Source organism: Gobio gobio (genome assembly GCF_949357685.1).
Source record: "Gobio gobio genome assembly, chromosome: 13".
Taxonomy (NCBI): domain Eukaryota; kingdom Metazoa; phylum Chordata; class Actinopteri; order Cypriniformes; family Gobionidae; genus Gobio; species Gobio gobio.
In genome coordinates, this window is record NC_137106.1 from 3,300,704 (window position 1) to 3,315,327 (window position 14,624).

Below are 14,624 nucleotides of genomic sequence, written 5' to 3' on the forward strand. Positions count from 1 at the left end.
TGAAAATAAATACCTGATCGCCCTCCATAACGCGAAAAAATAGAACCAGCCTTAAAAAGCCAATGCTAGCTGGCAGCCCTCCTGCTGTGTCCTCGACTGGATGAAGATTCAGCAGCCTTGAAGTATCCAGTCACTTTAGGGATTTTTTTTTCTGTAAGTTACGTTGTTTTTTTTTACCTTTATATTTTCCGTTTTTGTGCTCCACTATCATACTTTCTTTCAGACATATAGCCGTCCTAAGTCACATCTATCCAATCACCTGCCTTTTTTGTGTTTCTTTTGTGGCTGTGTTTTCGTCTGTATGGGGAAAAAAACGCAAAGGAAAACTTTTTCAGTACACGTTTAGTAACGTTTTAGTACATTGTTATAGCGTAAAATTAGCCTTATTTTCAAGATCTACGGTGAATTATCAATTGTTGCTTTCAGTGCAGCTATAAAGGTCACACAAAATAGTATTTAAACTCAAATTAAAGTCCTTTAACGCATCTCGTCAGTAAAGCCGGTTCCTTGATTAGTAGTAAATCGCCATCACCTGCTTTCAGATAGAGCGGCATTTACTACACAGAGCCGTAGTTCACTGACAAGCTGAGCCATATCGCATTAATTATCACGGACGTATCGCCTGCAATAATTAATGCGATATGGCTCAGCTTGTCAGTGAACTACGGCTTTGTGTAGTAAATGCCGCTCTATCTGAAAGCAGGTGATGGCGATTTACTACTAATCAAGGAACCGGCTTTACTGACGAGATGCGCCTAACAATGTCATGCGATATATCGCCCAGCCCTATAACTAGGCTACTTGTTATACAGATCTGTATTATGCTACTGGTTTTGATTGTGTTGATACCTTACAGATGATAATTATGATCATTGTGTTTGTCTTACTGAATGTGGTATCTTCCTGTCAGCAATTACAGTTTGTCTATTAATGCCGGTGGCGCAGTGTTGCCAGATATTACTACGAAAGACAAGCAAAAACAAAAAAACAATATATATCCGAAATAAGTTTGAAAAAGCTTGTGTTTTGGGAATACAATAAATATATCACTAACCATAACATGCAACTTACCACTTTATTAACTTCATAAAGTGTCATGATGTTAAAGCAGCACTAGGTAACTTTTCAACCTTTATAATATATTTTCAAGACTCTTGTGGTGATACATACATCGACTTACAATAGGTTGAATGACACGTCTGCCATAGCCTGACGGGGTCTGTATCGTTTTTAATCGTACTTTTAAACTTCGGGTTTCGGGTAGTAATCCGAGAACAAAAAGAACTACAAAATTCGACTGCTTTACGGCATATACGTCACTTCCACCACCACCCCCACTTCCTTAAATTCGGACGTGCAAGCCCAACTATCATTTGTTTGCCGAATGTTATAGTCATGGCCGAAGCAGCACAGAAAAATAAGAAAGCAAAGGTTTTGTCGGAGGAAAGCAAAAAGAGGAAACGAGAAAGTGATGGGATTAAAGGCAGGAGGATCAACATTGGGCCAGCGTTTGCTTGTTGGCGTGAGCTGAAGGAGGAGGGGCTACATTCTTGCAAGTAAATACATAAGACGTACAAAATCATATTTTAGGATACCTAACATGTCTGTGATATTTGTTTATTTGTCTTGCCTCAAGCTATAATGCAAATCGATTTTTCAAATTTGCAGATTCATCTATGGTAGCTTGATATTATAATATTGACGATATATGGTTATTACCTACCACTCAAACATTGAATTGAAGTATCATATAGATTCTGTAAAACGGGAACCAATAGACTAGGCTACTATAATGACGCTGGCTTGTAAACGTGAGCATCGCGATCATTTGGCGTTTGAAAAAAAAAATAAAACCCATGAAATCATATTCATATGACATGCTGAAACATGTGCCACTGTACCTGGGATGAAGACATTTCACACGCGACGCAAGCAGAACACCTGCATGTGAACTCCTGCAGTGTTCAGGGCTATCATAGTTGTCATGTCAATAAATGCATGTGCGATGCATCCGCTGATGTAGGATGACAGAGTTTACGACAGTAGTAGAGGACAATACTGTTTCCCAACTGTAGGGGGACCCCGAGAGCAAAACCTACCTAGTACTGCTTTAAGTGAGAAAACGAGTCCAAACCGCTTATAATAACTGGATCTGGCAACATGGAGGCGGCACCCGAGCCCTCACTTACAAAAGCTCTCAAGTCCCGTTCACTCTTCTCGCAGCGACATGAATCGCAAACAGTCATATAAGCCTATAGGAGGTGGTTCACACGGCTTATTAGTCATTTAGAGAGCTTGAAATTTTATTTTTGAAGATGAAAAAAATTACCGAGGTCCGGACCTCGGTGACCTCATAGCTGGTAACGGCCCTGGTTACGTCGTCAAGGCACATCTGGTTAGGAGGTTCGTTCACATAGTGATTTTGCATATTCAACTGCACTGCTTTTTTTTTTTTTTAATGATGGAGCAGAGCAGATAACATTAAATCATTTAGGCATTTGTCTAACACTCATAACATTGACATTAATATTCAGGGATGACAATTAGATCACTTTTGACACTGTTACACTGTTTAGTTTTTCATGCTGTTCTATTATAAGTATGCATTCAGTGTAAAACTGCAGTTTTTTCTTTGGCTTCATATACTGTATGATTTGACAATTATGTTGAATTATGTGTCCTCATTGTCTCATCAGATTGTCAAAAAAACCCCATTGTTGATCCTAGAGAGAGATGTACAAACGCTAAATATCAGAAGTCTACATGCAGGAGTAAGTCTGTCTTAAGATTTATAAACTACTCAACAGAGGCCACAGTAAACTTCCAGGAGGCCACAATATTACTTTAAACCCAATTCTTATTTCACAATATGAGAAATTTTATTTCATAACGATTATATATATAATATATATATATATATATATATATCACAACATAGTTAATTATATTGTGTAATTTGATCTAATTTCTGTTATTAAAATAAGAAACATTACACACAATAGGGCAAATACAATATTTTTAAAAAATAATTAAATACATTTTTTCTGGTACAATAGGTTTATTTAACATGTAGTTAGAATTAGTACAGAAATTGAATAATCAAATGTAAAAATAAAATATTGCATAGCTTTTACTGTATGAATTAAATATGAATTTATTATGATTATTATAGTCACATTCAAGCATTCATCTCTCTGAAGTGTCAATAGTGCTATATTTTTGCATACCACGATACACAATATAGCAAAATCTCCAACAAAAAATATTTTTTAGAGGAAATTATATCTGTCTCCTTACCACCTAGCCCTACTTCAAGTTATACTAAGTTATATTATATTAAGTCCACTAAGTTATATTATATTAATTTAACATAAAATACTCCCAAAAATCAAGATAATAGTGCATCATGTTAAGTTAAATGTAAGAATATTATTAAATTTTCATTCAGCAAATTAGTCAATGCACTCCAGCTCTACACTTAAAATGCTTTTGGCTGATAATCTCACAAGTTATCTAATATTTCCTAGATCATAAACCAAATAAAATAGACAGGTGAACACAAATCTATTTATTCTTAGTTGTGATCTTTATTGTAGGACTCATTATTCATTAATGACTGGACTATGTCAATATTAATGTGAATTGTGATGAACAAGCATCTATAAAACACTACAATGCAGAGATTACAATATTTTTTATGTTTATAAATAAGCAACATAATATATTAAATCACTTTAATCTTTGACATTAAGTTGTATATGTATATATATATATATATATATATATATATATATATATATATATATATATATATATATATATATATATATATATATATATATATATATATATATATATATATATATATATATATATATATATATATATATAATACATCCCATCTTTTTATTTCTGTGTGCTGAAGAAAATGTAGGAAGCAAATACATCCTGCGTTCAAATGACCATGAATGGAAGTGTGTGACCTGCAATAAGACATCTACTGCTTATATTCAAGTTAACAAAACTGCCAGTATTAAACCACCCGAGACAACTTACAATCTAACTGCAGATGCTGGTCTAAAAGACCTGGATGGGTTTATTGTTCCCTCAAATGCATCGTAAGTGTGCGGTTACCAGTCACTTTTAAAATTAAAACTCTATTACAAAATATAGAGTGATTAAGCCTGTTTTGCAGTGTTGCCTTGGACAAACTGAAGTCTCTGGTGGAGCAGATGAAAAAAAACAACACAAACAGTTCAGCGATTGTGATGGGGGATATTATAGGTATTATCCAAAAACAAGTCGAGAACACAGAAGACACTGAAGACGCATGCTACTGTATAGAGCAGAACATGATATATGTAAGGCATGAGAAACATAAACACATGCCCATCTGAGTAAGACTCTTTATTTATCAATGATAATTCTTCTTTTCACAGATTCTTGACTGTCAAAGTGACCTGAGCACAGACTTTCCCTGGTCCGTAATGATTTCCAGTGAAGCATTTGATCAATCACGAGGAAACAATGGAAGTGCATTTGTTGGAATTTTACGGTTCAAAAACATGAGAAAGAAGGTTGTGTTTGTTTTTTCCAACGTTAAACTGTTATTTAAAAAAAAGAGCTGATTCTTTAAAAAAAAATGTTTTGGGAGTGAACTATAGCCAACCTTTAACACATGTTTCTTGATCTATCTTATTCACACATTTATATTTATTATATTAATGATTTTCTCTATTCTTGTATGCTTTCTGGTTTAGAATGAAACAAAAAATTACACTGTTTTGAATGATGAGGTTTATGGAATAACGATGGGCGCCAATATCTCCAACCTTTTCGACAATATAGAAATGTTCTTTACATATAAAGTTCTGGTAATGAAGATTTTGTTGCAAAAATTATTTTGTTATAATGACGAGACACTGTGAAAGCAAAATAATAATCAAATGTGTTCTTACAGGTCGGTGAGCCGTCCTGCAGTTCTTGGGATGGCAAAGGTAAATTCAGTTATGGCTGCATTGATTGGTTTCTAGGGGTGGCACAGGTCACAAAACCCACGGTTCGGTTCGTATCACGGTTTTCGGTTCTGTACGGTTGTTGTTTTTTTTCATCATTAACACTCCAGAAATTTACTTCAGCATATGATATATAGCTTAATCATCCACAATTTAGGATACAGTATTAAAAAATTGTTATATCATGTAGAAGTTGTTTCCTAACTGGCTGTCTACCGAGTCCGACACATTGGCGTAACATTTTCATGTTAATCGTGTCAATTTTGATCAGAACGATGCACTGTGGCTTTAATTCAGCTGACCTGATTAACAAATTTCACCATGAAGTGTTCCGTGTGTTTCACAATCACCATATGACATCCAGCGCTGTGAAAAAAAAAATATATACACGAAAACACAACACTGCCAGAAGTTTTTGCCCAAACTTCAAAGGCATGTTTAAATTATTAAAACTAGAAGCATATCTTAACTTTTAAATGTTACATTTAGGATCATGTGAACTACTTATACAACATGTTATATGAATGTGTGTTTGACAGAGGGGAACACGGTCGCATTTGCAGCAGATATGTGCTGCCCATATAGCGTTTAAATAGTGTCAAATCTCGTGCACATAAAACAAAGACGCACGCACATGATATGAGCGCACAGAACAGTATCCGCGCGATACTGAGATTTGACACTATTTAAACGCGATATGCCCTTCATAAATCAAAGCATGAGACAGACAGGGGTCGGAGGAGAACACCGGAAAATGTGACAGAATGGACTATATTTGTCTGTATTTCCAATTCAGGCACGGCTCCCGCTCTCCATTCGCACTGCATCTGCCCTGCCTGCTATACGTCGCTGGCGCATCCTCCAACTCCGGGCAGCCTTTCTTATCTCTCCCACTTGCATTTCTACACGTGACCTGCAGCACTCCACTTTTACTTTATTTTACTGTATGTTTTACTTAAACATTGCAATCTGGCAACCATGTGCACGCAAGATTTCTCTTGCGTGTGCAGGGTTGCGCAGATGATCGGAAAACACCAAACAAGCTGCTAGTGTTGTCACGATACTGGAATTTCTAACTTCGATACTATACATAAAAAAGTATTGATATTCGATACCATTTTCGATATCACACGGAAACGCTGCATATACTGTCAAATAGATATTTTTAATATAATTAATTTTTTTGTCCATCTATTGAAAGTCTAGGCATTAAAAATGTATTCTGAAGATATCACTTTATATGATAAAGCTTTTTCTCATATATAAACGTTGATCAATTACCATTACAATTATCTCACAAATATTTGCTAACTAATTGTGTTGCAATAGCTTACATACAGCACAAGGAAGCTTGATTTCAAATTGAATTTAAAAAGACGAGTAAACAGTAATAAAATAAGAACAAATAAATTACAAACAATAGCATAAATAAATACAATTGAATAAAGATACCAATGAAATAGACTGCTTTATTTTTACAGGTAGGTCTAACAGTATTCAGGTAAGAAACTGAATATAAAAAACAACAACAAGGTATTCAAATTTAAAATAACATTGGATAATCTTCATTGTAAAAAAAAAAAAAAATACAGATTAATTCATTAAAGTTACACAAGTTAATCAGTCAAGAGCAGTAAGTGATTGTTTGTCTTTTTGTAGTTTGAATAATACATAACTGCTGTCCCTTTAAGACCAACATGCATGGATCCCAAACACTGCTTCTGTGAACTGGTTACGACTGTTTACGTTAATAATCACCAAGATGGGTATTGAGGCATCTTTTGAGTGTATTTGACCATTAATAAGCTGGAAAAAGGAGCTCATTTTTGCCCTTGTATTTCAGAGACGGCTTTATTATGGAATGTGTGTGTGCGCTTCAGATCTGCGGAAATTAGTAGAATTAACATTATGTGCAATCCCGTGCGAAATTCAGACCGGCCACATGAACACTAACATACTGTCATGAAGAAATATCCAGCAGAACACGCGTTCGCCGTGTTCAGAGGGTTAACCGGACTGAATGAGAGGAGGCAGGTGTGTGTCAACTCGCTCTCGGTCGGAGAGGAGAGCGCAGCTGATATCGATACTGTAGAAAATGAGTATCGTATCGTTTCAGAATCGATACATATCGAAATTTCGATATTTTTTACAACACTACAAGCTGCATTTCAACAATCTCCATTTGAGATTTTCAGCTTATATTATTCAGTCGGTCTGTGTTCTGTCACGAGCCGCTTGTGCTGTTTGTGCCACTAAATCTGTTATCAAACCTTCTCAGTGATGAACTGTAAAAAATCCAGTGCTGCTGCCGATACAGATTTTTGCAGACTCCGCTTTTCTTTCTAAGAACTATAATTCCCGAATGGACTTATTATACAGGTGGCCACCGATCACGGCACCACGCTTGAGTTCACTGAGCTCCTGAGAGCGGCCCATTCTTTCACAAATGGCCGGTGGCCACCGTAACTGGATTATGCTCATCTGCACTGCCGACTGTATTTACAGTAACAATGTTTACATTTGCATTTTGCACCGTACTTCTAACTGTAATATGCAACCACTTTCCACTGCACTTTTACACTTTCTTTCGGATAGCTCTGTCCATAATTTATTGTACTAACTTAATCCACTGCTATATTCCTCATATTAGCCTAACATATTATTGTATACCTCTAACTGTAAAATTCTGTTCAAGTAATAACCGTCTGTATATTTATTCATAGTACATAGTCACCTGTAAATTCTGTTTATAGTAATAGCCATCTGTATATTATATTCATAGTACATATTCACCTGTAAATTCTGTTTATAGTAATAGCCATCTGTATATTATATTCTAGTACATATTCACCTGTAAATTCTGTTTATAGTAATAGCCATCTGTATATTTATTCACTGTATATATTCATCTGTAAATTCAGTTCTGCTTATAGCAATAACCATCTCTCTACTTATACATATTTATATATATTCAGAACATTTTTATGTCCTGCACTTACGCAACCATTGTATATCCTGCACTTGCTGCTATTGCACTTCTGGTTAGACCTAAACTGCATTTCGTTGCCTTGTACTTGTACTTGTGTAATGACAATAAAGTTTAATCTAATCTAATCTAATCTAATCTAAAAATGTTTGTAGAAGCGTCTGCAGGCCTAGTGCTTGATTTATACACCTGTGGCCATGAAGTGATTGAACTCCTGAACTCAGTGATTTGGAAGGGTGCCCAATACTTTAGGCCTCTTCACAGAGCACTTTTATTTTGAGAGTTGTTTAAGTGAGAGAAGATCCTGTAAGTTTTGTAATGTTTAATTTCTTTTATTATGAAAATTGTATTTTGCATTGGAAAAAAAGTACATTTTGGTTTGTATATGCTGTGAAATGTCCTCACTACTTAATATTCCATGCTCAACTGTTAGTGGTATTATAAAGTGGAAGCGATTGGGAACAACAGCAACTCAGCCATGAAGTGAAATCACAGAGCGGGGTCAGCGCATGCTGAGGGTCACAGAAGTCGCCAACTTTCTGCAGAGTCAAGAGCTCCAGACCTCCAAACTTCTGTGGCCTTCAGATGAGCTCAAGAACAGTGTGTACTATGGCTGGGAACTATACTCTCATCATGCGTAATGATCAAGGAACGTTGAGCCGTCCCATGAGTGCAGCGGAGCAATGATATTACGCAGCGCCTGCAAATAGTCCCCAGCACGCTCTCTGTGTAAGCAGGTTGTCACGTTGGTTATGTTGACGGAAGATAGCCTATTTTCAGGCACTGTGTAATATCATTGCGCCGCTGCAACCCCTGGTATGACAGCAAAGTTCCTTGATTATTACACAGGAATGAGAGTAGGGCTGTAATAAACCAAAGAAAACCTTGGTCGACTGAACTCCTGAAATTTTCGACTAAAAATCGACTAAAATGAGGTTAGGAAAAAAAACTTTAAATTAATTAGCTGCGCACTGTGCGCAGTACTTGGTAGCCTTGTTGTCTGCCTAAATGAATTATAAATAAACATACAAAACAAGTAGGCTATTTGCAGTATATTAAATAGTTTTTGAGCTGATTATTTTGCACTGAAATTAGTCTGAGACACGAGTCTGTCGGCTCTGACAGCGTTGCATCGCGTGCACCTGCGCAATATCATAGCCTATGATTTCCGAAAATACTAGATATCATCACAAGAACTTTTGAGGAATATGCAACATAATTTAGACAATTGTTTTTGTCATATGTATTATAATAACTGACAGACACTATCATTTCAGCCGCTCTGTGCAGCTCGAACATATGGAGCTGAGCTCAGCTTCGCGGCTGAGACACGAATAGACTATTAACTTAAAGCTTTTACTCTTAAACACAAAAGGCACGTCCACTTTAATAAAAAAAATAATATTTATTAAACAAGCCAAATCAAGAGCAGAAAAAACGCTCTCACAATTAAATAAATAATAAACAAGAAAACTAGCCTTCTTCAATCTGTCTCTCTTCTCCAGTGGGTTGGGCTAATCCAAAAGAAGTGGAAACAATGGGGGTGTTCTGAAGACAGACTGTTACCTGTGAAACAGGGCTGCTCTGAAAACACCCCCATTAGCAATTAGTGCTTTCCACCTGATGAAATGAACGCGGCGCGGCAAAACTGGTGAAATGAACGCGGCAAAACTAATTAAATGAACGCGGCAAAAAATCGACCAATCAGAATTTTGGTCGAGCTAGAACGTATCGACTAATAATCGACTAATCGACTGGGAGATTACAGCCCTAAATGAGAGTATAGTTCCTAGCCATATCGGTCTAGAAAATCGCAACTTTTCATTTTCCGTCGCTCTTAGTACATGTAACTATACACATCACACCATGTAAATAGGAAAATGTTGGCTTTTTTGTCACTTATTGAGCAGTAGGCTAGCTGGAGTCGTTTACCTCCAGTCTTTGTGCTTAGCTAGGCTAGCGGTGGGTGCGTCAGACAGAGTTATGGCACGCACAGAGATGAGAATGGTATGTATGGACTTATCTAACTCTGGGGGATACGAGGAATAAGATAAAGTCCCAAAAAGTCGGCGTGTTCCTATAAGTGTCTAATTAGGTTTGCTGTGCCGTGCGCTTTTGTGGTGGTTCAATATTCTGTTCCCTCTCTAAGAGGCGATTAGGAACAGCTTAGAGCTTAACAAATATAGCATTCCTGTGAAATGAACAATAATAATATAATAATAATAAAACAGGACAGTATTTATCAACAGAAAGTAATCAAATGTAAAACCACTGCATAGTTTTCACTGTATAAAAATAACTATAGATTAATTAATGCATTGTTAAAAGCGCTATATAAATAAAGTTGACTTGATTAATCTTACAAAATCTACTAAAGATTAGTAAGTGATTTTCTCTTTGTCTTTTGTTTGATTTACATTAATGACACAGACAACACCAGGTTTATTAGGCTGCTGTCACTTTAAGAGCGGATGCACGGATCCAAAACTGTTACAGATGCATCTTATTTCCCAACAGTATATGTTCACTTAAGACATAACCAACAGTGTTTAAGGGAATAGTCACCAAGCCAGGTATTTTTTTTTTTATATTTCTGTGTTTTTAACTGTTCAGACAAGAACCCGAAGCTTAAAGTACAAGTTTGCTTGGCCGAATATCAATCAATTCAATTCAGTCTAGGAGCGCACTCAAAGAAAGACACTTGAGGAACAGTATCACTTTCACAGGTTAATCCAGTTTTAATAACTCTTTTTATTATCGGGCACATCCTGAAGTTTAGCAACAGTAGACTGTATTTTACAGCAATAACTGATCTAGCTGATTTGGACGTTAAGTTTGGGCTTTTAGGGAGGAAAGAAAGTGCACCACTGTGAAGGAAAGAAATGCACTAAAACATCATATCCCTAGTTTCTTGTTGTCATTGCTGTACAGTTGCTGTCGTTGCAATATGTCTCTTTTGCAAATGTATTGTTCTTTTTAGACACCTGTAAAACTGCCAGACCAACATGTAGAGAGGCAATTTTAGCTGCACACAGAAAAATTGTCTTGCAAGTTTTGTGTCATCTGATCGGCTCTCATTATCGCCTTTATAGAGACACCAATCAAACTACAGAATATCTATTTTTTTGCTTATAATGATCAGTGCCCAATCAATCAGCATAAACATTTATCCATGTTTATACAGCAAACTTCTGTTGGAGCTCTTTGTTTGATAAAAAAAACAAGACTCCAATATTTTGTTTTAAAAAGTGTTTTGTGAATACATTTGACAGATGCAATTTAAGGTTTGTGAATTCATTTCATTCTCACTATTTTGGTTATACATTTTTATTAAATCATAAATCACAATATCTTGTACATCCCCATCACCAGGTAGAAATTCATGGAAATATTATAGGAGTTGTAAAATACTATGTATTGCATATGTTGATGTTGTGGTTCTGTTGAAATTATTTGTAATAAACTGAATATTGCGCAATATTTTTCCATAACATTTTTGATTCAAGAAATGGAAAATCATTAGGAAGAATCAGAATCAGAAAATGTGTTACAATTCCCAACCCTACCCATCAACAAACCCAATTTATTGTATATATTTAAATAGCTGCTCTCTTTTCTTTGAAGGAAATCTTGAATGGACGACGTCCGGCTGTGAGACAGAAATAATTGATAATAAAACCATAAAGTGCTCGTGTTCACATCTGACGTTCTTTGCAGTGCTGATGGTGAGAAGCTTCTCAGAGTTTCATTTAAAGACCCCAGATAAGAGAATTCAATTTCAGTCTTTTAGTCTTTTGTACAAGATGACTAAAGAAACTTAACAGATATACAGTATGCATTTAACATTTAAAGATCTGATTCTTTAAAGAGTTGTTTCTGTTGTGTTTTCTCTGATCTTTCAGTTTCCTCCAGATGTAAATCCAAACATCACAGCACAGTATGTGGAATCATTGAGCATCATCACTTCTATCGGCTGCGGCATCTCAATGTTTTTTCTGTCCATCGCTCTGTTCATGCATTTCCTCTTACGGTAAAGTATCTTAAAGTTTAAAAGGATAGTTCACCCAAAAATGAAAATTCTGTCATTAATTACTCACCCTTTCATTAATTACTCGAAGACCTTTCATCTTCGGAACACAAATGAAGATATTTTTTATGAAATCCGAGAGTTCTCAGACCTCTCCATAGACAGCAGTGTAATGAACACTTTAAAGGGCAAGAAAGGTAGTAAAATCATTGTTAAATAATTATAAGAAGTGATGAGAATACTTTTTGTGCACAAAAACAAGCAAAAATAATAATCAGGGCTCCAGACAAAAATATCAATTAAGGAGCCATTGGCTATATAAAATAATAAAAAATAAACGCATTTTAATCTTTCATGTGCAATTATATGGGCAGTGCTGAATTTCATTTTTGGCTACTTCCATTCTTTCTCATTAAGACAACAGGTTAAGTAAAAAAAATTTTTTTGTCTTTTTTGCCTGTGTAGAACTGAAACAACTTAAATCTATGCGCCTCTTAACATTTTAACAACACCACACACACACACACACACATTTTTGCAGTTTTCTCCACTATAGGCTTTATTAATTTATTGTCAAATACATAGAGCGCTTCACAGCTGTTACACATCACATAGGCTACCCAACACTTGATTTGTCTTGTTAAACTACTTCACTGAAACGTTCCCACATTTTACTTTACTTTATTTCCTTCCTTTTGTTAATTTGGTAAATTTGGCAAATTAGAACCTGAAGAAAAAAGTTTTAAACATGTTGATATTTCCAATCACTATGTTGGACAATTCGTATCAGAATAATTTCTATTAAGTTAATTCCACCCGGAATTCTTTACAATGTTATGATTCACTCATCACAAATACACTAAAAAATATCCACGCACACACATACATCCGCTAAACTTCACTGCGGACAAATAAGCATGATCAAAAACATCCGTGATCTTATTTTTCCTTCAGACAACAAGTTAAGAGAGTCAACAATGCAAAGCAAGAAAGGAATTTTATTCACTATTTAAAATAGCCCGTCGGGCAGGGCGGTGATACGTTTTGCGTATTCCTGTGAAGTTAAGGCAGTAACAGAAAAGTTGAATAAGAGTAAAATATATTGAGAATAATTATCAATTAGTAAGTATCAATTAAAAACGAGATTTGTTACTGATTAGTTGGCGTCCACACAGCCAAAAAAAATCACTCGCAAATTAATATTTTTGGTCGCAAATGCGACCGTTTTAGTCGCAGTCTGGAGCCCTGATAATTGATTTGTGTTATGGAGATGAACGAAGGTCTTACAGGTTTGGAACTACATGAGGGTGAGTAATTAATGACATAATTTTCATTTTTGGCTAAATTAACCCTTTAACATCTGGTTTGTGCGGTCAAAATTCTGCTAAATGCATCAAAAGTGTCTGCTAAATTCATAAATGCATGTTACAAATACAGGTTGTTTTTATATTTGAACAGGAAAGCCAAGTCAAATCAGGCCACGAAGATCTTGATGAACATGTTTGTGGCTTTGTTTCTCCTGAATTTATCCTTTTTGTCAAACGAGAGCGTGGCCAACACAGAAGACAAGGCTGCGTGCATCTTCATAGCGCTGCTCATGCATTACTCCATGCTGGCTACATTCACCTGGTTCTTCATTCAAGCTCTTCATATTTACTTATGGCTCATCAGACAGAATGTCACCATCACAAACTACATGAGGAAGATCACCGTGTGCGGCTGGAGTGAGTAATATGGAAAAAAAAACACCTGTTATAGTGTTGCCTTAAGAAATAAAACCAGCAAGTCTGACTGTAAACTCTTTGTTTTTACTTTTGCTTTTGCCCCCATTTTTCATGAGCTGAACTCAAAGATCAAAGACTTTTTCTATGTACACAAAAGGCCTACTTCTCTCAAATATTGTTTAAAAAAATCTGTGTTAGTAAGCACTTCTTTATTAAGATAATCCATCCACCTCACAGGTGTGGCATATCAAGATGCTGATTAGACAGCATGATTATTGCACAGGTGTGCCTTGGGCTGGCCACAATAAAAAGCCACTCTAAAATGTGCAGTTTTATCACAGCACAATGCCACAGATGTCACAAGTTTTGAGGGAGCGTGCCATTTTCATGCTGACAGCAGGAATGTCCACGAGAGCTGTTGCCCGTGAATTGAATGTTAATTTCTCTACCATAAGCCGTTTCCAAAGGCGTTTCAGAGAATTTGGCAGTACATCCAACCGGCCTCACAACCGCAGACCACCGCAGACCACATGTAACCACACCAGCCTAGGACCTCCACATCCAGGAGACCAGCCAGCTGGACAGTTGCTGCAATAATAGGTTTGCATAACCAAAGAATTTCTGCACAAACTGTCAGAAACCGTCTCAGGGAAGCTCATCTGAATGCTTGTTGTCCTCATCAGGGTCTCGACCTGACTGCAGTTTGTCGTCGTTACCGACTTGGTATTTGACAGCATCTGGCACTTTGGAGAGGTGGTGTTCTCTTCTTGGATGAATCCCATTTTTTTTTACTGTACAGGGCAGAGGGCAGACAGCGTGTATGGCGTTGTGTGGGTGAGCAGTTTGCTGATCTCAGCGTTGTGGATCGAGTG

General features: G+C 36.2%; 1 protein-coding gene across 1 annotated transcript in view; it reads left to right on the forward strand.

The window, feature by feature from the left end:
• Positions 1-14,624, forward strand: part of LOC307135910 (adhesion G-protein coupled receptor G1-like) — a 37,883-nt gene that overhangs the window by 13,281 nt on the left and 9,978 nt on the right. The window contains exons 6-14 of the mRNA XM_079832632.1: positions 2,697-2,771; positions 3,926-4,118; positions 4,196-4,361; positions 4,440-4,577; positions 4,761-4,874; positions 4,961-4,997; positions 11,626-11,726; positions 11,904-12,031; positions 13,487-13,752. Coding sequence (XP_079688758.1) covers positions 2,697-2,771; positions 3,926-4,118; positions 4,196-4,361; positions 4,440-4,577; positions 4,761-4,874; positions 4,961-4,997; positions 11,626-11,726; positions 11,904-12,031; positions 13,487-13,752 — 1,218 coding nt within the window. The remainder of the gene's footprint in view (positions 1-2,696; positions 2,772-3,925; positions 4,119-4,195; positions 4,362-4,439; positions 4,578-4,760; positions 4,875-4,960; positions 4,998-11,625; positions 11,727-11,903; positions 12,032-13,486; positions 13,753-14,624) is intronic.